The following is a 22,266-nucleotide window of genomic DNA, read 5'->3' as shown; positions in this document are numbered from 1 at the left end:
TCGTTATATACTGCTGAAAACCCCAAACTTATGTTTATAAGTGGATAAATGCTGCAGAAAGTCACCAGGGGTCATACAACTTATCATTAGGGATTCCTTTTGCATTTTACAGAGTGTTTATAATCATAAACGTTTCCACTTATATTCAGGCTGGATCCGATTTTAGACAGTGGATGTTTAAATCATTCATTAACAGTCTGAATATCGATTGACTAGATGTATTGATTCGGCAAAGTAGAAACTAAATTGTTGAAGAACATAATAAAGGCCTATTATAGTACAACTTTAATAATTAATAAAACACTTTAATAGCCCGATGTTTAATTATAAACTCAAGATATCGTTTGTCTTTAAACCCCCATATTGTTGTTATAAATAATATATCCCAAAATATTATAATTATAATATATATATATATATATATATATATATATATATATATATATATATATATATATATATATATATATATAGACACACACACATATAAATAAAAAGACCGAATGGCCGCCAACTTTTTTGTACATCTTAATGTACGCTAGCAATTGTGTTGGTTGGCTGGTAAGGAGACCACAATATAGGCTTGCAAAGTCTCAGCTGACGGTGGCCACGCTGGACTATTCCTTTGTGCTGGGTATGTCCAGTGATACATTCCTAACACTAGCTTTTTGTCCTGTAGGCACTTTACTTCAAACACACGACGAGACACTTGCAGCAAGTCTGTTATGTTCACAGTATGGCTGGAAAAAGCCCAAACTGTAGCCGTGTACACGACTGTGACTGTCCATACGCCTTCATCCAGTGGAAATGTGGACCAGATGTTTGCAGGAGCGTTGAGGTTTATGCTCTGTCCATGAATCACATTTGAACCTGGTTTAAGGTCTTTCTCATGCTGTGCGCACTGATTAAAATACCTGTTGAATAGAGTATTCACTGCATGATAGAATAGGAGGTGATTATGTACTGTTCTGGGATCTAATGTACACATGAGGATACATGTTTCCACTATCAGAGCAGCAGGGTTTTTTGTCTCTGTGCAGCAAGGACATAGGTGCAGAATGTCAGCGGCAGTGCATGTTTTTATCTATCTGGTAACACAGATCAGAAATTGTATAAACATTTTGACATCCGTTTCAGTCCTTAAAAAGAAGGCAAGTGAAAAATGGTTTATTAGATTTAGAATTTGTTCTTTCTGTTTATACCAAATGCAACATAAAGTTAACATACACACAAACAAATGTACAAACAAGGAAATGAGAGATAGTTACAGAACGTTACATAAATGTTTATACTAACTGTGTTGTATATGGAAACCTAAAACTTTTTAAAAGGCAGAAGCTGACGCCCAAGGTTTCGAGAGCGATAAAGAGTTCATCATTGTGTGCTTTTATCTAAAAGAAATCTTTAAAGACATCAATGAAAATGAAGGCTCATCACTGGCTACCCTGTAATATATGGTGGCCATGGTGGCAAAGTGATGACATATAAATCAAATCTGAGCCAACGAAAAGTGTACATTCGGCTGCCAGTTGTATGTTTGTCGAATAGCCTCAAACTTTTCGATAAGGGATCTGAATGTCGGCCGTTGTGCCGGCTCTGCAGCCCAACACTGCTCCATCAACATCCTCACCTGTTGGTAAAAACAATAATACAAATCATTGTGAAAATATCGAGCTACTCATAATGCCAATGAAATGTCAACAGTGTTGAAAGGACATGTTACCTCATGAGGACAGTCTTTGGGACGAGGCAATCGCAACTGTTTATCCAAGAGTTTAATGAGCTCCATCATAGTCATCTGTCCCTGGGTTTTCTCCATCATTTCATTGAACTTCTACAAAAACACAACATAGTACATTGAGCATTTAACACAGGGTCTCACATAAAAATATAAGCAGGTTTGAGCTTGTTACAAGAGGTCAGTCTTGACGTACTGTTGGAGGGCTCTGGCGCGAGTCACAGCGGGTCAGGATCTCATACAACGTAACGCCAAAGGACCAAATGTCAGAGGAAAAGGAAAATTTACTCTCCTTCAAGCACTCAATGGCGTACCTAAACAGTACGAAAAAATGTATATATTTAGTTGCCAAAGTCATAAAACAAAGTATTGAATTAGACCATTAAGTGCTTCAAGAACTCACCAGAACACCGGGCTGTCCCCATACTCTCGAACGCGATAGTAGATGTCGCCTTCAGGGATGTATTTTGTCAGGCCAAAGTCTCCGATCTTCACCAAACTGTCATTTTCCACCAAAACATTGCGGGCAGCGAGGTCTCGATGGATGTATCGCTTAGAGTGCAAGTACTCCATCCCCTTGAAAAGAGAACAGAAAGGAAAGATGGATGCAATTAACCACAGGTGGCAAAATGTGGATGCCAAACCGAAATACTATAATGGTGTAAAGAAACAGCAGAGTACAATGTTTTATTAAAGTGTATCCTTTAATAGTTTCCGATAGCATGTGATTCTTTGCCATGCTCGCGGTACATTTTGGTCTCGGATGCAGTGTTTGTCTGTCGGTCGGTCTGTCCATCACTTTGGTCCTGACTGAATCGTCTCCACAGCTATTGGACCGATTACAGACGTTCTTGTTTCCTACATGACAAATCTTGCTGACTGTGGCAATCCCCTAACTTTTCCTTTAACATGCTACACTGAAAAATAAACATTGAATATAAAGTATATCATAAAACGATAACATGTAAATTCAATCATAAAATAACAAGTTTACAATTTGAGAGCCGGCTGGAAATGTGAAGCAAATGATGTGACGACATTATGCCACGTGATTACTTCCTCATTACTGAGAGAAAAACACAACGCTGCTAAACTACTCAACTAACACAGAATGAACTGATGACAATAGACAGAAACATTGAAGTGTAATGTGATGCATTATCTAGCAGAGGAGAACATTAGATGTTGAGCACAAAACCACCGAAACCCACCTGACAGATCTGCTGAGCGAACATGAGGCACTGGGGCACTCCCAGTTTGCATTTGGGAAGGTACTCTCGCAGGCTCCCCAGAGGAAGGTACTCCATAATCAGCTGCACAACTTGTCCTCCTGTCCGTAGACAATGCAACAGTGCTTATCCTCCTACTTCCACTACTTTTCAAAAGGCAAGATTGACCTGGTGCTCAGCATGCCGTGTGTTGAAAGCTCAAAATATTGACATACAGTGGAAACTTGTTGAACTTCGAAACGATTTTCAATATTTTCAAAAGAACAGCAGGGATCAGAAATCAATCAGTCATGTACTGAAGCTCTGAAAGCTCAAAGGGAACACTGAGCACATGCAGACATATATTGTTGTACATATACAATAAACATGCTTGAAGCAGACAGATGACGGCTGAAGTCTCACCCATTTCAGTACAGCAGCCCTTGTACTTGACGATGTTGCTGTGGTAGAGAGACTTCAGGATCTCAATCTCCTTCATCCAGCCCTCAGAAACATGACCCTTTTCTTGTTTCAAAGCCTTGACTGCCACAAGCTCTCCTGTCCCGTCGTTGGACGGGTCATACAGGTAGAGAGTCACCTTTCCAAAGTGACCCTGCAGACAGAGCAACGAGCGGTGGTTTACTCTCTCTTTGCTGACAGAAAGAAGACGACTCCAGGATTGTGGCGTTCAAACTCACCTCTCCCAAGTCGCGCATCTTTTTCAGGTAGCGTTTGTGGAACACGCTGGGGTCTGTGTCAGGGAGAGCTTCACTCGGGGATATGTCAGGATCTGTGAACAGAAAAATCCACAACACATTATCGAAAGCACACAGATAAGTTGGACGGAAACAAAAAAGCAATTTGAGAAAGTAAAGACCCACTTTTGATCATGATTTCTGTGAGCTCTCGGAGCACAGTGCGGAACGAAGGCCTCTCCACCGGCTCGTAGGTCAAACACATGCTGATGAAGCTGGCCAGTTCCTGGGAGGACGGCTCGGCTAAACGGCCCTTTTGCTGATAGAAGCGCTCTTTCTGTTGGCGAGGTTTTACAGTGTTGCAATTAGAAGCCAGAAGGATAAGATGGGCTTGTTGGAAGAGAAATAAAAATAAAAAGGGCCTACCTCGGACAATGTGCAGCCACTCATGGGAAGATCGCCATTGTTGCAGATTTCGAGCAGCGTGACGCCAAAGCTCCACTGGTCGGCAGCGGTGGCGGTGGGAGAGCCGCTGTCAATGCACTCCGGGGCGATCCACGGGATACGCTCAAGACGCTCTGCAGCGCATGACAGTGAAATGATAGAAGGTACGTGGATCATGTTAAGGGGATCTCCAGCTCCAGGTTTAGTTTGAGAAAGCTGAACACATGTTGCAAATTGTTGCTCTACTATAAAATAAAATGACCATGTGTCAATAAAATTTGTGTATATATCATAAATTGAAGTTGTGTGGCTTTGTGTGTGGGATTGTTTATATTAACATAGGTAATGCAATGTACACTATATAAGGGCAAGTGTGGTGCCGTGTGCAAATTCTCTGGCAGATGCTCAAGAATAGGAGAGATAGAAGTATGTAAAGCATTCAGCTGAACAGACATGCACTCATCCAAGAGTTGTTATAGCCTTAATGGACTAAATGGACAAAACAGTATTTAATTATTAATCAGATTATTATAGTTCCTCTCCTAAATAATTAAATCTTGTATTATAATTAAAACATATAATAATCTAAATTCCATGATATTCATGTGGTTTGTTTACGTTTCTCAATTTTAAAACTCGTTTTCTTGCGAAAACTAGAAAACCATGAGAGATAAAACTACAAGACAACAGGAAATAAGTCACAGGAAATGGTCTCGTTGAAGTTTCCTGTCTCTGAAATCTGATCAGAATAACAAAAACACAGATCCTCGGACGCCGAAGGCGACTTGCTCATAAAATGAGGTTAATTAAGAGTTTATGCTACTGACCTTCTCTTGAAAGGACACTCAGTGAAATCCCCGGGTCACTCAGCTTGACAAAAGGAGTGATGCCGTGCTCCAGACCGTGCCTCGCCACCAGGATGTTCTTGGCACAGACGTTCCCATGAACCAGCCGTTTGGTCTCCTACAGCGATGAAAACAGGACTTGGTGTTAAACTTTTGTGAGGATGCCATTTCCAATCAGTGGAAAATAAACTATCAATGCTGTTTCTTATCGGGGCAAAAACAAACTTTACTTGCAGCACTTATCGTAAAGCTGGGTCTGATAATAAGATTATTTAATTTCCTGTACTGCAGCTCAAGACTCATCTTGGCACGCAGCAGCTGGAAAGCTGCACAACCTGATTATTTTACTCTCACTTCACTTTAATGACCATTTAGCTGCGTCGTCAGGCGAGTGAGTTGTATTGAATCTGTGGCAGACAAAAAAGGGAAAGACAAAGTAGTGTTTGAACTCACAAGATAATTGAGGGCACTGGCGAGCTGTTTTGCAACAATGAATTTCCACTGAGGAGTCACTGATGCTTTTTCTTTGCGAAGGAATACATCCAAAGGCCCAAACTCCACAAATTCTTCCACCATGATGTCTGTAAAGATAGAAACAAAGTCTGAGAGGTCTATGGTATCACCAAGAGCAAGTAGCACCCTCTTTAAAGTACTTGTTTTGCATTTACGTCACGACTCTCACTGGGATCGTGAATTTGACTGTAGACACCAATAATGTGTGATGGGGAATGTAGCAAATGAGGAAGTCGGTTTGTGAAGGTGATCGGTATTATTGTTCTTACTTTCAGATCCTTTGACTGACACACCGTGTACAAACACCAGGTGGCTGTGGGACACCTGGCTCATGAGGCTCGCCGTTTCCAAAAAACCCTGAGAACACACAAAATAAGAGTAAGGAGTGCATCACTTACAGACTATTGAGTTTGGAGAACCAGCACGGAAGCAAAGAAATGTACTGCTGAGAAAGTATTTTAGACACCTAACAAACAATAACCCCAGCCCTGTGTTCTGCAAGGACAAATAACAGGTTTTTCCCCATTGAGTCGGATGGAGTTAGCAGGAGCATCGATTGAATGGTTTAATTTCCTTGTGAGGAAGGTCTGTCTTACAGCAATTTAAACCCTTAGATTATAAGAACATTAACACCAAAACTGACTTTAACTGACTTTGTAAGTATCTAAAATACATGCTTAGCAATGCATTGCTTTGCTCCCGCGTTGGTACTCCTGTCAATTTCTTCAAACTCTACTGCAGATAATACACCGAGTATGGACAATTAGCTCTTACAACCCCACTTTAAAACGCCCAGACTATCCTTTTCAGAATATTAAAGACCACATAACTTACTATATCAATGTCTTTATCACTTTGGTCTAGAATCTTGAGCACCACTTGGATCCCTTTGCGGTCAGCGGAGTTGTTGTTGAACTCGTCATCCTTGTCGTTTTCTCCTCCACCTCGCACCAGCAGGCGTCCCGAGAAGATGTTGGTTCTGGTCCCGCGGCCCAGATGCTGTCCCTGCTCGTGAACACAACACCCAGTGGTCACAGAGAGCCGCGGATAAAAACGCTGGTCAGGTGAAACAGATGAAGTGTGTGTCGCCATCACCTGTACGATGTCTTTGTCCTTGATCTGGTGGAAGCGCAGCTGGGCCATGTTCAGGGTCAAGGGGACAGTGTGAACGCCTTTCCTCATCACCAGAAGGTTGGACAGCTCTGGATCACACAAAGGCAAACTAATGTTAAGACCTAAATATTCCAAAACACAAGAGTAACTAAGACAAAAGGCGTCTAGAATTAGAAAAGCTCAATAAACACAAACCTGCTTGTTTTGGGAAACAACATTTTCTGACAGTGAAGCTTTCCGAACCCGACTTGAGCACAAAGGTCTTGAGGTTTTCCGTGAGCTCCTTCATACTGGAGAACTCTCGATCCCAGCCCTCCAGACAGAACATCGAACCCTTGAGCTGAATCCGAAACTGCTTGTGGCTCGGCTTCGATCCACTCTACAAGCCACGTGTAAAAACACGCACATTTACAACATCGCCGCACTGCAATCATGTCCAGAGAAGAAGCGTGGGTGTTGACTTACCTCATTTTTGTTCAGGACAGCGAGGATGATGCAGCGATAATTGAGAGCACTCCAGCGTACGAGGAAAGCTCCCTCCTCTGCAGCCTCCTTTCTCAGCTTGAGAAGCACGAAATCATCACTGGAAGCACACCAGAGTTGTGATATAACGGGTTGCGTTTCTCTAAAGCCGGCTTGTGTCTGTATGTGCAGATGTGTGAGAGGAGAAGAACTCACTGCATAGGGCCATGCAGTCCATTTGCTACACTCTGCACTACCCTTGGGGGTGCCACTTCATGACAAAGATAGTGGTGGGCGAATGCAGTCAGCCGGTTGTATCCATCGAGGAGGGAGATGAAGGAACGGGCCTCCTGGCTGGAGTTCATCTGAACCTCCTACATACACACACAGAAACACCACTAGCTTACAATCAGAGCTCCCACCTACAGACACATACAAATCAAAACACGATAAAAAAAAGGCCCGAAGCCGAACAAAACCCAAAGCTCTTATAGTCCTAAACATATAGAATATATAAGAATACAGGCATACTGTACAGTATATTCACTCTGATAAGTAGAAAGACTAATATGGAGCACATCAGTTGGACTAATGTACCACAAGCACATTTACCAATCAAATAAATGCACTGCAGCTTTTGCATAAAGGGGTAAACAAGTACTCTCACCATGCAGTGGTTGTCCAGAGTGCTAATGCACACATTACTTCCAGTGATGGCTACATGAGTTATTTCAGGGAAATCACAGAAGAAGGTCCATTCGTTAGGAGTGTGAGCACTCGGCTGGCTGGACTGTCGCTTTTTGTTCCTCATGTAGTCGTTCCTGAAGTAAGTGTTCGCCAGTGCCTGGGTAAAGAGACCGAATCAACAAAACGTCCACACGGCACAGAATTAGACCGCCAGAAGCTTCTAATAATGTTTTGTTTTGACAAACCTTTTGCTCAGACACCTTCCTCCATTGAATCCCCTTGGTGCCAGACACCAGTATCTCGTGGGTGGCGGGGCTAATGAAGTCGTCTTTTGGGGCACCCTGGCAACGGGTGGCGTTGGAGTGAGAGCTGCTACCGTTCCCTTCATCTCTCAGCTCCAGCTGCGACACAGGAAAGGTCTCCGTTCCAAAGCGCGGCACCAATTGTTCGAGAGTAGAGATGTACTTATACATGATCTCCTGGGTGCCGAGTCGGCCCTTATCCACAGTGTGCTGCTGGAAGGTGCGCACAAACTCTGCGAAAACCCGCCGGATCCTGATTTTTGTCAGGAAGTTGTCTTTGGAAATGTGCTTGGCGAAAGACCTCGGAATGCACTGCAAAAAGCTGGAAGAGAAACAGATGTTTGGATGTTACCTGGAGATTAAATTAGATTAAAAGCTTTGATGACGGATTGTCACAGTAGCAGACAATAGGAAAGAAATAATGAGACACACCATCATCATATTAGGAACATATTCAAATTAATATAGACCATTTAACATATTTGTTGACAAATCAATTTACAGATTTAATCTTGATGTTTTTGAGTGCCGTTGTATAAAGTATTTATTCATAGTCAGTTTATAAGTAGATGAAGTTTGGAGATACGGGCAAGAGTACCAGCAAGCAAAACATTTTTTAAACACCTAAATAATCAATATTAGTTTAAATGTATGCTATATTTAGAACGTTTTCAAAGCTTTACTTATGGGGAACTGAGGCCGTTGTATCCGTCTATGTTCTCGTCAAAGACTCGCTTTGGAAAAAAAGTGTTTTTACCTCACAGAGAACTGGACTTGCTGGTCTCCAACTGTCTTGATCAGCTAGTTAGTTAGTTTGTGTTATTGTGTGACTTTGGTGTTTTAAAGGTTAGTCTGGATTCACCAAAGTCACACACTAACCCTAACTAACTAACCAATCAAGGCAGCCCTAAACCAGTGACTTCTGCAAGGTAGAAAATATTGTTTATTTGAATGAAGTCTAGAAACTTTGGAGAGAGCATTGATAGCGGCTTCAGTTTCCTCTCAGAAACATAGATTGTGAATCTGTCTCATGACAAGGTAAAGCGGAAAACAAATGCTCAATATGGCGTACTGTTAAACCAAAATAGATTTTTATAGATGGGCCTTTTTCTTTCGTGGCTTATTATATTTTGCTCTAGTACATTGCAGTGCATCGCTCCTGTCTGCTCCTCCAGACTGGGGGGACTGTAGGTAATACACTGACGATGAATAAGTACCTCATACATCCCCACTTCAAAACACCCAGCCTATCCTTTTGAAAGTAGTTATTAATGGTTACTATTACACCGTACCATATATCACTCCTTTCAAAGTAATTACCTGACTTTTTCTGCAACATCTTGTAAGGTGCAGCCTGTTCGCATTGACTGGTGGGAGAGCTGAAGCACAGCCATCCCCAAGCTCTCGTTTTTAAAGCGACTTTGCTCCTCCTGAGACTGAACGTCTTCCATCTGCACAACCTCGTTCACAAATTCATATTTAGCCTTTTGGAGACAGCAGAAGAAAAGACGACCGGCACTTAATCTCTGTGAACGTGGCACTTGATTGGTGCACAGTAAACTATTCAAACTCTTTCAAACACCAACCTGGAAGAACAAATACTCCAAGGATGTGATTTCAAACAATGGTGAACCCCCCTGACTGGTTCCGGATCTGAGAGCATAACGGGTAACAGTTGGCTCCTTCTCATTTAGTCCGTGCCAATTCCGAAAGTAAAACCTAGTGAAAAGGAAACCAAATAAACAATGTGAAACAACGTGAAACAACGTGAAACAACGTGAAACAATGTGAAGATGACAAGTGCGTTTCGTCTGCCTTCCTGACACGCCGTTATAAAAACATAGACTAACCGCAAACAGTAGTGAAGAACGAGGTTGGAGTCCTCTGGAGTGAACGCGTGGTTCGGGCTGTACCAGCAGCGGGTTTGTGGATTGTACAAAGCAAACAACACATGGCACAGTGGAGTTATCCCTGAGGAATAACACACAGATGTTACACACACACACACACACACACACACACACACACACTTCCTCCTTAGCAGGCGAAAACACCATATGAAGAAAAGCAAAAAGTAGAACTAACTCCAGGCTTTGGTTCGTGTGGTCTCTCTCACCTACGGCCTCTGCAGCAGAGATGCACAGCTCCTCTGCCGTGACTCCTCCCCCTGTGTGGGACAAGTACCGCTCGCCTTCCTTTGACCAGAACAGGTAAACATGGACGCCCGGACCCTGAGGGGCCTCACACAGGTTTGGGGACGCCCCCGATCTTGAACGCTTCGACCACCCTCTTATGGACATGGTGGGGGTCAGCTAAATCACTGACACAAACACACACACACAAATTATATATACAGTACTTAATCTTTACTTAAGTATTCTGCAGCTTCTAATTCACTACAATTCAGAGGGAAATATTGCAAATTGTACCGATCCCAATTAATAATCAATTTTCGCAATGCATAAATAATGTATGTAAATTATCTTATGTAATACTGTATTACGAATTTAGATTGGACTGTGCTTTGTGTATGTAAAAGAAATAGCCCCACCATTCAACAGTGGTGTCCATATTAATGAAAAAATAATTATAATATGATAAAATAATATACATTATTCAGAAATGGACCACTCTGCCTAAAGATTACTTTTACTTTGGTACTTCCAGTATATTTTGCTTCCAATACAGTTTTATGAAGCACGCTATTTAATGCAGGACTTGTACTTGTAACAAAGTATGAATACACTGTAGTAGCCTCCTACTTTAACTTAAAGTATAAAACACATCTGAGTACTTCTTCCACCACTGAATATGAAACACAGTACATTACTGTTACTTAAGTCAGCTGTTGGACAGAAACTAAGTCCGCATTCAGGCCTTTATAAACATAAACATAAACACAAAACACAAAACGAAAGAGCGGTTTTAAAGCGACACCTTGCGCTTTTCTGTAATCATATATTCCATATTTCTCATTTCACACTTGAATAGTTTAAAGAACAAAGTTGTTCACAAATGAACCCCAAAAAATGTGTGTGGCAATAACTATTCATTATGACGTCAGATAAAGATTAGTCAACAGGCCTTCCGGGGGTTATTGCTCGTGTCACTTGTTTAGCTACATTTCACAGTACTCATATAAAATACATCAAATAACAGGTTTATGTGTTTTCTATATATATACATGTAACTTAACGCACACTAAATACGACCGAGTGGCTCAATAAACACGCGTCCTCGTTCATTTCTCGGTGATTCCGATGCCATGAAAAGGAAATATGTAAACATTATGAGAGGCATAACCGCGAAACGTAACAACGTGTGGGACAAATACGTGTCTTACCATTTAATGGCGAGCTGTGGACGGAGTTACATAAAGGGCTGACACGGAGAGCTGCTGACAGTCGGGCTTCGTTATCTTCTCAGCGTGGTTCCCCTTCTTCTTCTTCTCCTCCTCCTTCTTCTTCTCCTACTCTCGGGCTTTTCGTGAACTGCGAGAGGCGACGGGCTCAGACCGCTGGTTCCTGAAACTCACGTGGCCGCGCCCTCTGGCCTACGTGCGCGTACCCTCACACCACGGGCTGGCCTTTCAAAATAAACGTCGAGGATAAAAACGTGGCGAAGATGAAGGTACACTGATGATGCAACGTGACTAAAGTATTTATGTTTACTGAGTGCAATTTTTAGCTCACTCTATTTATTCGACAGCTAGTTACTAGTTCTAGTATGGAGAAACTAGTAACTAGTTATGTAATAGGACATAAAAATACATTTGATACATTTGTAAAATTGTTTTTAAATGAATACTCAACATATGTACGCAAGGAGTAAAACTGATCTATAGTATACAAAGTCAAGTAGAAAAAAACACACACGCCTTTAGTAAACAGGTTCATCCAGTTGTCATGTGGTGTGTAGCTCTACTGTTCATTACTAGGTGTCATGATTTCATCATTTCAACTGGCACTTTTCTTCATGAGCTTCTGCTGTTTGATGGCAGGTGTCAATTTCAGGACATCTGCAGCCAGGGGCGGACTGGCCATAGGGGATACCAAGGAGATCCCCGGTAGGCAGACGGGATATGGGCCGACCCAACTCCATCACCGACCGACCCTTCCTCTGACATTGCCGGACCCAATTACATTCTGTGCTTCACAGAAAACGTTAAATTTACTCTAAACCTGAAGTCAAGTAATCACTGACTAATCACTGACTGACTCTTATACTACTCCTCGCGATCTGCGTTCACACTCATGGTTTGGATGTTGCTTGCAGGTTTTCAGAGCTTTTTAGCCATTTTATTCTGCCTTGATTTTAGGTCTGCCGGCACTCCGGCAGACTTGAAACGTACATTTAAATGTCATTTTTGGGGCATCACGTAGCCTCTTCACATGTGTCAAGAGTTTGTTTCTAAACAAAACCACAACACCTCAGTTTGGAGTAGTTGGATATAATTCAACCATTAGTTAAGCAAGTTTGTAGAAAATGTCACTTCTGGGAAATAACCATCTGAATACATTGGTCGCTCAAGCCCTAACAAACAAAAAACAAAAACATTTGGTAAATCCTATCATCCAATTCATTAAATGCACAACTTGAAAATGTATAGAACATTTTTAACCATACAACAGCACAAGTGAAGCAGGCAGGCACTCCCACACAAAGTGACTGGCGTATACAAGTACAAGGAAGAATACAGCTGATGTCCAAATAAAACAAAAAAGCCCTAAACACAAGCAGCAGTTTCTTTTCCAAGCAGGAGTAACTGATTCAACTTAGTTGTGCAGATAGGTGAACACTTATACCTCAAGTCTCAGTTTATCATTTTAGAGAAGTTATTTCCTTGTTCCATGATTGGTAAACTAGTCATACATATTATGGAGGCGCAATACAGTAGGTAAGTACATTTGCGGAAACAAATCACAGGTGTTGGTCATTCCTTTTTAGGTTCTTCCTGCTCCGGTTTCACCTCCTCATAGGTAGCATCTTCCTCTTTTTCATCCCCATCGTCTGGCTTGGAGTTGGGGACCCAGAGGCCCGATTCTATGCACTTCTTCATGTGAATCTTCGCCTCCTAAATCATTCAAACAATCACATTTAAAGTAGGTACTTCACTGAAATAGGATTTCCAGCCGACAATTATCAGAGAAAGAAATAAAGCTGTCAACTTTAACAAGGGAACCTACCGTCGGGTCCATTTTGCTAATGACATCTTGCAACATTTGGATGTTTTTATCATCAAAGCATTTCTGCATCTCCTGCAATTAAGAACACATTTTATGCACTTTAAACTAACAAGATACCATGAAAGCAGAGTGCGGAGGCGTCTTGAAAACTGAAGAACTCACAGCTGGCAGAGATTCGAACACCTCGACAGGATCGAGCCCTCCCGGTCCCAGACGCTTTTGTCGCTCCTCTTCCTCGTATTCCTTCATGGCCTTTTCGATGCGAATCTTCGCTCTGCCCCGAACCCGCTCCTTAAAAGACTCTAGCTCGTCGTTGAAAGCATCCTGGTACTGCTGATCTGCTGTCTGTGAGGGCACACGTCATTTGGTGTGTTGGTTGCGGTTAAAAATGACCATTTAATTTAATATTTCAATTAGTATTTGTACTTATCGGGACATTTCCAACACAAAAGGTAGTGGCATTAAAGCCAACTAGAGAGAGGGAACATGTTTAGAGATAACTATAAATAATTTCTTCTTTTCCATCTCATCCTTTTCAACTGCAGGAACACTCTTCAGGCACTGCGAACCTTTTGAGGCCCTTATTGTGATTTTAAAATTGAGCCACGGGAACATTTTACTCCCTAAAAAGGCTCTGATTGGGAAGTAGTACTTTCTGAAAGTACAGGAAATTTCCGACAGAGTTTAGAGGATGTCGATGGCTGATGGGTCAAATACACACAGCACTCTATTACTCTATTATTGATTTAGGACAAAGGAAAAACGTTTCTCTTTGTTTCATAACATTAAGAGTTAAGTTTGGATTTGCTGTCGCTTTCTGGCTCATTTTTCAGAAGATGAGAAAAAAGAGAGTAAGCTGATAAGAAGAGCGGTAGAAGAGAGACACCGAGGAGATATTGTAAATGAAAGAAAAGAAAAAAGTTATTTTCTGAACCTCTTCCGGTTCTTGCTTCGTAACGATACACAATAACATGATATTTAGATGTGAAGGAAGTGCAAACCGCAATGTGGAAAACTTTAGTTCCTAGTTTAGGTTCAGGATTTATTCCCTCTGTTTTCTTCATAGTTTTGGGAAATTTTTGGTCACAAAGGGCGAGAAAGTATTTTATTATATTTTGTACCTTAATCTTGGCAAAGAATTGTCGAAAGCAGCCGCGGGGGTCCACCTTGAGGCTTTTTGCCAACTCGAGAATGAACTGCATGACGATGGTCTGATGGGCCACTTGCTCCATCAATGCGTGTTTCTACGATAAGAAATAAAGAAGAGGAATCGAATAATAAAGAAAGTGAGTATTTCTTAGTTATGGCACATAAAACTGAGATCAAAATGCACGAAAACACATTCTTCGTTGTGGTTTTTACCTCCTCCACTTCCAGGTCAATGCACATGATGACCAGGTAGTTGGCGGTCTCTTCACAAACTAAAGTCGAGTTGTCAGAGAGGTACTTCTGGCTGTCGTCCCAACGTCGCATCATGCCTGTAGGGAAGACAGCAATGAAGGACTAGCTCCACTTTCTTATAAAACAGACACCCTAGAACATGGATGGATGGATGGATGGATGTCAGTAATCCTTACCAAAATGTTTGATCTGCTTCTCATGTTTCTCAACAAAGGTTTTGTGCTTTTTCTCCTTCTGTTCTTCAGTCTCTTCATCAGAGTCAGGTTTGACATTGACAACGCTCTATGGAGGATGAAAAGAAAGTGGCAGAGAGTTGTCATTACAAACTGAAAGTGAGGAGTGTGAAGATTAACTTGATCACTATAGGTGGCGACTTTAACCACAGGCGATTTCTCAGAGCCCATTCGTTTTTCATTTGAGAGACAACTGTCGAGCAGACGAGTTACCGGGAGGCAAGGTAAATGACTTTTCTTCACTAAATAATGTATATATTTTGTCATTTACAAAAAGACCCCAAATGAGCACTGTAGGCAGACATTTATATAAACATCCATTGTAGAGGAAGCTTTTTGATCCATATAAGCGGTTGATCATTGAAACCAGTTTAATGTCTGCAAGTCAGCAATGTTGCAGACTGACCATGTTTATGGTAAAGACGAAATTATTTCTCAATTATTTTTACACAGAAATGTACCGACACTGATCCTTAATGCTAGTGTAATAAGTATCATATAAAATGAAAATGCCATTTTTATTATGAAACCTTGATTTGCCTATTATCATTGTATTATTATCTACTAAAAAATTGTAGTTAAACAGGGGCTTGTGATAACATAGGGGAAAAAAAGAAAATCACAATATGACACACATTCAAAATGTTCGTCACCTCTCTGGCACCACGTTATCGGCCTCACCTTGCTAAAACCCTCCTTGCTGAGCGTGTCGACGTTCCACGGCATCTTCTTCTCGTCCCGGTTATGTTCCGCCAACTTCTTCTCCCAATCCCGCTCCTCTTTTTTCAGTTTCTTCTCCTCAGTCTGGGCTTTGTTCAGCTCCACTTTGGCGTCATCAGTTGATGAAATAGTCAGCTCCTGTATTTTCTTCTGTGTATCCATCAGTTTACGTTGACAATCACCAAGTGACTTGGCTATTTCTTCCCCTTTTTTATCAAAATCTTCCATTCGCTCCACACGTGCCTGAAGTGCAAATATGAATTAATGCAGTCACATATCGTTCACAACAGCAGGTGAAAAGGTGTCACTTTAAGAGGCAGAGGAAGTCCACCATAATGCAAGACAGTGGACATCCTCTTTCTGATAGAGAAAGTTAAACATCTTTAACTTGTTATATTTAAATCTATATTTAATTAGAAGATAAACCATTTGAGATCCACCAGCTCGTTTGTAAGGGGGGAACGTGGGAGTTAAGCAACATTGAAGGGCCTACACAATGATGATAAATCAAACCATTCAATGACACAAAACAAATCTACTTAACCCTAACAATGACATACACGTAACAGTGTCATCTACATATAACTGAACCAAACAGTTAGGGATCATAATTTTTGAGACAAAGAAATTCGACAGTAAACTGAAAGATGGAAAGTTGTTACCGATTCCAAAAGAATCACTTCATCACTAGTATCAGGAAACATGCACATGCTAACGGCAACCGCACAATGTGCGCCATTAAACCAGAGATTCGTGTATTTAAATACCTGGTGTCTCCATCTGAAGAGGCTGGGTGTGTCGATGTTGGGGTGGGTGTCATCCTCATCGTCTGACACCTCGATGTGATCCCACACGCTGTAGTCGATTCTCGACATGATGCCAGCAAGAACCTCACAGCGTTAGCTTCGGATATGACTCGGCTAACGTTAAGTTGGTGGGCTAGACGAAGATAACCCGGATCTACAAACAAAAATACAGAAAACACAAAAAGCTCAGCACTTTCCAGATGTGTCCTCGAAGCAGCGGCCGGCTGGGTTGAGCCAAGATAAACTTAGAAGAACAAACCTAGAGCGGGCTAGCGAGAAACGGCTACAGAATTCTAGAAAGATTTGCTGCTGCAAATTTCCGTTTAACGTCTACGCGTCACTACGTCGCACTGACGTCATGACGCCGAAGTCAGAGAAGAAGCGCTTTTCTCTTTCTGCACCCGTGGCTTTGCCTGAATCAACGCTCATGTTTTTCTCATATTTTCTCATATATAGTTAATTTTAAAAAATGTAAATTAAAAAAAGTGTAAATGTCAATTTCCTCAATGTTATTGAATTTTCTTTGGGAAATGTGGCTGTGGAAAATATATATTTAATCAGACATTTTTTGTCACGTATATTTTCACAGACAATGCATTGGTCTTGGCAGGTGGTGCATACCATTAAACAATAAACACAGTGTAATTAATTTACAATTAAAATGTACAATAGAATATAGTATACAATTTAAATAAAGTGCACAGACTAACAGATAATAGTAGGTAAGTGAAATGTAAGTGTAATCTGAAAGTAGCAAGTGGATTTCAATAGTGGGAGACCCAGGCTTGGTTTATGAGCCCAACTGCCGACAGGAAGAATTTGATCTTAAAAGACAAAATTATCTTCTTGTGTTTAGCAAAAATCTTTATCTACAGTCTTCAGGCCTAACCAGCCAAATAGTCGAAATCTCCTGTGTGGGTTTACCATGAGTGTCAGGGCAACTCGTTGCTGACATGCAAATAACAAGGTGTGGACAAAATAACATGAAAAGCCACAGGAAACAGTTTTCTTTAATACATACAACATTTGCCATCTTACACTGTAATGTCCCACTTCATGTTGTGCCAAAGAGATGTGACATATTTGTCAAATAAAGGTGTAGTTAATAACATATAATCCTGTTAGTGTGACACCTCCAGGACCCATAGTACCAACACGCCTTTCTGCAATGACATCTCTGCTATACAAAAAAAATAAGGCCTATTCAAATCCACTCCATCGTTACAGTCAATAAAACATTGATACAATGCTCCTTTCATGCAGTATTCCCATCAAAAGCTGTGGGCTAAAGCTAAAGTGGACTTTAGCTTTGGACTAAAGCTATGTGTTACTTTTGTTCTCCGTGGGTTTGGGGTCCTTGAACCCGGAGCAGCAGATGGAGTTTCCGACCTGAGCTTTGCAGCAGCGCCGCATGTCCCTTATCACGTCCTCGCACATGCGCTCCATATATTTATTAGCTGCAGGACGGGGACCACAGAGGGGGGCGGGGTTAGACAAACGATCAAACGTGGGGTTTGCTTCAGCAACACACATCGGCTATTCCAAGAGGCTGTTTTATGTACCTTGTAAACAGTGTTGAATCGCACATGCTTGCTTTTGACACGGATCTTTCTGTGGCATACCTGGAAGGGAACAGAGAAGGACAATATTCAGAAGTGTCAGTAAACACAAGGCACTACATCACTAAGGACGGAAGTTCCCACCTGTATGAATCGAAACAGTTGGTGAGGTCTTGGAGGTCGTTTACTGCTGGTGTTGGCTAAGCTTAGCTAACGCAATATCCTCTTGCGACTACGAGGCAATGTTTTGATCACGTGACGTGCCGAGAGCCAATGAAGTCATCGCTTAAAACGTACAACAGCGACATCTGGTGGCGCGAGGTGAGTACGCCACAGACCGACACACGACTACATCGAATAAATTGCACACTAGGAACAGTACATTTGAATATGACTTGTTTTGTTAATTGGTAGGTTTTAATCCCAACCCCTTTATACAAACATTATGAGAAACTGCACACAAAATAATAACACAAATAATTTGTTTTGTTTGGCACGCTTTAAAATCCAAATTTTATGTAATAATAATAGAATAAAGTAAATAAGTGAAAACAACTTTTTTCATTTTACTTTTATTAATAAAGATAAGAAAATCAAGAAACAGTTCATATTTACAGTAATGGCCTGCTGATCTTTAACATTCAGTATTCAATTTCCTGCAAACATTCATGATAATGTAGTCATCGTTGCTGTATCAAGAGTAGCTATCATAATGTTACAAGGTAATTTCATTAATATGAAAATAATTCTAGAAAAATATAAACTAGGGACAGACAAGGGAAGCATAAACAGTGAACTATGTATCAGCAAACTATCTCACAGAACACATGTTAAAATACTGACCAATTTAATGACAGTTACCAAACACAGTATATTCAAATATATGTGTGTGTGTATATATATATATATATATATATATATATATATATATATATATATATATATATATATATATATATATATGTATATGTATATGTATATATGTATATATATGTATGTATATATATATGTATGTATATATATGTATGTATATATATATATATATATATATATATATATATATATATATATATATATATATATATGTATATATTTTAAATGACATCTAATTCTGTTTGATAGCAAGATCCTCATAAATATCTGTTGAGTCATGAATGAATTGTCATTTACGTCTCCAAAGCTGCAGCAGTAAAATCCGCTTCGTTAGATTCTCCTCGTATGTCCAATGTGGTCATCTGATCCAATCTCAAGATGTCTGGTTTCACACACCTGAGTAAAACATAAGATTAGGACGCATCGTAAGGAGACAATGTGCCCTTCAGAGTCCCCTTTATTTACCTTTGGTCTTGGCTTTGACGGTGAAGTGCTTGCTCTTCTTCTCCAGTGCGTTGGAGGCGGTGCAGGTGTAGGTCCCTGGGACCAGTGAGGAGGAGGTGAGAGCTGCTCCATCTTCCATCCTCTCCTCACTGGGATTGGAGGATTGCCAGCTGTACACAGGTGTGGGGTTTCCTGTGGCGGTGCAGTCCAAGGTCATTTCAGCACCCACGACGAGCTCCAAAACCTCGGGTTCGGGGCTGAGGAACGTCGGAGGAACTACAGCAAACATCACAGTGATTAGATGACCATATTTCTAACATAAAAACTCTTTTTTTTCAGATCAGCTTCATGACTCACAGTACACAGAGGCATTGAGAGGCTCCGAGGTCACAGTAGGAGGTGTCCGTGGTCCCTCCGGTCCGAGCTCCAGCTCCGCCACGCACCTGTACTGGGCTCCGTTCTCGTCTTTGGTTGGTGTGACAATGAGGACGGAGGACACTTGGACAGGCGAGGACGATGTGAGCTCGGAGAAGGAGTTGTTGTAAACCTCCGTCTGGCCCTTGTACCACCTCAGGGTGAGGTACTGGACCGGAGCGATGTTCTGAACCTCACAGAGCAGCTGGTACTCTTTCCCCGCCACCATGGGGCCGGTGTGGTTCACAGGCCGGATGGAGACGCTATCTGGGGTCTCTAAAGGAATCATGCAATCCTGTGTTTTTATATGTATACAGTCGACACAGTGACACAGTAAGGAAATGCAATCTATAGGTTTTGTATTGACGGACACGAATCGTCTGATTTTCTGGTGTCGCTCCAAACTACTTTTTATATGACGTTCCAAAACAAAAGCTAGGTTTAGGCCACAAAACCACTTTGTTACATTTTGAAGAAATGTCACAAACGTTAGATTGAGGCAAACAAAAAAACCACAACAACACTTTCACGACCTGCCATGATGCCGGGCTGATGCATTTTAAACAGGAATTTGAATTCCTTCAAATTAATCTCTTACCTGTCGTGCTATTTATCTTTATTGTTTCTGTGAGAGTTCCCGTGATTTGGAAATGTCTGCCTTCCCTCCAATACAACGGGACTATAAGGTACTCGGCTTGTGGGGAAGCAAGCGCAAAACAATACACTTGAAAAACTCGACAACAATGTCTCTTTTCAGAAACCGTGACCTACTTACTGAGATAATCCACAGGCCTTGTTGTTTCAAGAAGTTTTTCCTCATTTGTTTGTTTTAATCGAGGTTGAACTATCCCTTCTATTTTGCATTAAAAGGGTTTACACGTTGACCAAGTTACAAGTGCAAGATTTAATATTTAAATACTATTAATAGTTTTATTTGTTACATTTTGTGTTACAAAGTTAAAAAAGCAATGTTTGACTCTGATATTGTCTCTCACAGGAAATAAAGATCCTCTTCCACACAGAGAGCCATGCAGCTTATTATTCATCAGTGGTGTTGGTTCTGTTCTTGGTACCTGCAGGTGTGGGTCGATGTATCGGTCTCGCTGAATAAAAAAAGTGAACTCACTGTAGAGGACCAGGTTGAGTTTCTCCTCGCACTGCCTGGGAGCCGTGAAAAACACCCCGTAACAGATGGGCTCCTCGATCCAGTCGATGAGGCTGTCCACCTTCCACTGGACCGAGAGCTCCTGCTGGGTGTGAGCGGCGCTGATGGCCGACTCCCAGCCCAGCACACGGACCGGGCGAGTGGCTTCACAGCTGACTGACACCGGCTCCCCGAAGCCCACCACGATCCGGGAGGGCTTGAGGACGAGGGAGCAGCCTTCACCTGACACTGAGACACACAGCAGCAGCAGTCATCATCATCATCATCATCACTACCGTCCTTCTTGTGGCACTTTCATTTTTACTAAAAAAGCAAGCGTGAGCTGTTATGTAACCCCATTACATCACACACAGAGACATCACACCGGGAATTGGCTGAAATACCCCTGCATTAATTCATCTGTTATTTCTATTTATCAGTAAAGAATTAAACCTGACTGGTAGCCCGTGATAATGATATTTCTAGCGTAGAGTGAAGCCATGCATGGCAACACAGACAGGCATATTTTATGCTTCAACGATCTACAACAGCCCTTTAATTTCAAGGAAAAATAAATAAAACTTGACCTTATTGTTGTCTGTGATTGTCGTTCTCATATTCATATTTTATCACCGACTAAAAGGTCACAGTTTGCCTGCTACACCGCTTTTTTTCACAAGCACTTCTCACAATCTATAAAACAAGTAAGAGAAACAAATACATCTTACCTAAGTAAAACATGCAAAGCGTCAGGATCCATTTGAGAAAGTTGTTTCCCATGTTATTCTACGTACTGAGCCGTCGATGGAGGAGAGAGAGAGAGAGAGGAAATTCCAACTTGAACAAGCTTGGCAACTCTGCAGGGAACTATGTTGGAACAAAAGGGCCCCCTTCATCTCAGCTGACTTTGGGGGGAGAGGGAGAGAGAGAGAGAGAGGGAGAGAAAGAGAGAGCGAGAGAGGAAATCTAACAGGTGGCAGGCCTCTGAAACACACAGCTTGCACTGCTCTGATCTTATCCGCATTTTAGCAGCAAATCACAGACTAATACTCTAAATCTCTATTTTCTGTAGCTAAGTGGAACAAAATGTGGCTAAATTAACCAAACGGACATCTCCAATGCATCTATAATAACTGAGATGTCTTATCATTTATGCACATGGGAGAAGTTTGCATTCAGGGCCGTGAGTCCTCTGAGCTATAGGCCTTTAGGTTCAGGAAAAGAACCTGATTTGGGTTCAAATAAACCCTTTTCAGCAACTTCTCCCGTGTGCAGAATTCAAAGCAAGTCCAAGTCAAACTACCAAATAGTCCAAATACACATCTGGTCTTCATTATATTATCATATTGCATCAACGGTTTCTCTTTTGCGGTCCTCGCCCGGCCCTGGCTGTGACCGCGCTGTGCTTTCAAACCGTCTTTCATACATCTGCTGTGTCGCTGCCTCGTCGTTGGCTGTCGACAAAAAGCCTGTTTTTGG

At 41.5% G+C, this 22,266-nt stretch overlaps 4 protein-coding genes across 4 annotated transcripts; all 4 read right to left on the bottom strand.

The window, feature by feature from the left end:
* Positions 1-1,172: 1,172 nt before the first annotated feature.
* On the bottom strand, positions 1,173-11,531 carry tyk2 (tyrosine kinase 2). The gene is made up of 24 exons (XM_068578301.1): positions 11,351-11,531; positions 10,124-10,327; positions 9,858-9,978; positions 9,594-9,726; positions 9,328-9,491; positions 7,951-8,329; positions 7,686-7,862; positions 7,235-7,392; positions 7,022-7,139; positions 6,752-6,935; positions 6,539-6,645; positions 6,278-6,448; positions 5,713-5,800; positions 5,384-5,511; positions 4,913-5,048; positions 4,068-4,219; positions 3,828-3,978; positions 3,645-3,736; positions 3,370-3,559; positions 2,950-3,068; positions 2,142-2,314; positions 1,935-2,052; positions 1,724-1,834; positions 1,173-1,630 (listed from the first exon to the last, which is right to left on the bottom strand). Exons 2-24 carry the CDS (start codon positions 10,305-10,307, stop codon positions 1,490-1,492), a joined length of 3,495 nt encoding a protein of 1,164 aa, XP_068434402.1. The 5' UTR covers positions 10,308-10,327; positions 11,351-11,531; the 3' UTR covers positions 1,173-1,489.
* Positions 11,532-12,437: 906 nt separating this feature from the next.
* Positions 12,438-16,697, bottom strand: LOC137786145 (hsp90 co-chaperone Cdc37). Its single transcript, XM_068577798.1, has 9 exons — positions 16,613-16,697; positions 16,315-16,507; positions 15,509-15,790; positions 14,771-14,876; positions 14,556-14,671; positions 14,315-14,437; positions 13,356-13,538; positions 13,194-13,265; positions 12,438-13,081 (listed from the first exon to the last, which is right to left on the bottom strand). The coding sequence occupies exons 2-9, from the start codon at positions 16,420-16,422 to the stop codon at positions 12,941-12,943; spliced, it is 1,131 nt and encodes a 376-aa protein (XP_068433899.1). The 5' UTR covers positions 16,423-16,507; positions 16,613-16,697; the 3' UTR covers positions 12,438-12,940.
* A 656-nt stretch (positions 16,698-17,353) lies between these two features.
* cmc4 (C-x(9)-C motif containing 4 homolog (S. cerevisiae)) lies at positions 17,354-18,147 on the bottom strand. Its single transcript, XM_068579213.1, has 3 exons — positions 18,057-18,147; positions 17,916-17,975; positions 17,354-17,810 (listed from the first exon to the last, which is right to left on the bottom strand). Exons 2-3 carry the CDS (start codon positions 17,971-17,973, stop codon positions 17,674-17,676), a joined length of 195 nt encoding a protein of 64 aa, XP_068435314.1. The 5' UTR covers positions 17,974-17,975; positions 18,057-18,147; the 3' UTR covers positions 17,354-17,673.
* Positions 18,148-19,016: 869 nt separating this feature from the next.
* On the bottom strand, positions 19,017-21,643 carry LOC137786929 (vascular cell adhesion protein 1-like). Its single transcript, XM_068579073.1, has 5 exons — positions 21,516-21,643; positions 20,770-21,036; positions 19,587-19,919; positions 19,251-19,505; positions 19,017-19,181 (listed from the first exon to the last, which is right to left on the bottom strand). Exons 1-5 carry the CDS (start codon positions 21,565-21,567, stop codon positions 19,174-19,176), a joined length of 915 nt encoding a protein of 304 aa, XP_068435174.1. The 5' UTR covers positions 21,568-21,643; the 3' UTR covers positions 19,017-19,173.
* Between the last annotated feature and the right edge of the window lie 623 nt (positions 21,644-22,266).

This window comes from Clinocottus analis, unplaced genomic scaffold, assembly GCF_023055335.1.
Source record: "Clinocottus analis isolate CAN_PGR_092001 unplaced genomic scaffold, fCliAna1.0.p SCAF_16, whole genome shotgun sequence".
In the NCBI taxonomy this organism is placed as follows: domain Eukaryota; kingdom Metazoa; phylum Chordata; class Actinopteri; order Perciformes; family Cottidae; genus Clinocottus; species Clinocottus analis.
This window is presented reverse-complemented; position numbering and strand designations above follow the sequence as displayed.

Coding starts and splice junctions, on each gene's coding strand:
- LOC137786145 (XM_068577798.1), bottom strand. CDS start 16,422: ATGTCGAGAATCGACTACAGCGTGTGGGATCACATCGAGGTGTCAGAC. Junction 14,672..14,770: donor GAAGCAGATCAAACATTTTG/GTAAGGATTACT, acceptor TCTTCCCTACAG/GCATGATGCGACGTTGGGAC. Junction 14,438..14,555: donor TTGACCTGGAAGTGGAGGAG/GTAAAAACCACA, acceptor TTCTTATCGTAG/AAACACGCATTGATGGAGCA.
- LOC137786929 (XM_068579073.1), bottom strand. CDS start 21,567: ATGGGAAACAACTTTCTCAAATGGATCCTGACGCTTTGCATGTTTTAC. Junction 19,920..20,769: donor ACTCAACCTGGTCCTCTACA/GTGAGTTCACTT, acceptor TGATTCCTTTAG/AGACCCCAGATAGCGTCTCC. Junction 19,506..19,586: donor TCTCAATGCCTCTGTGTACT/GTGAGTCATGAA, acceptor TGTTTGCTGTAG/TTCCTCCGACGTTCCTCAGC.
- tyk2 (XM_068578301.1), bottom strand. CDS start 10,307: ATGTCCATAAGAGGGTGGTCGAAGCGTTCAAGATCGGGGGCGTCCCCA. Junction 9,979..10,123: donor CTCTGCTGCAGAGGCCGTAG/GTGAGAGAGACC, acceptor GTTATTCCTCAG/GGATAACTCCACTGTGCCAT. Junction 5,801..6,277: donor GTGATAAAGACATTGATATA/GTAAGTTATGTG, acceptor GTGTGTTCTCAG/GGTTTTTTGGAAACGGCGAG.
- cmc4 (XM_068579213.1), bottom strand. CDS start 17,973: ATGCCACAGAAAGATCCGTGTCAAAAGCAAGCATGTGCGATTCAACAC. Junction 17,811..17,915: donor GATTCAACACTGTTTACAAG/GTACATAAAACA, acceptor CCCGTCCTGCAG/CTAATAAATATATGGAGCGC.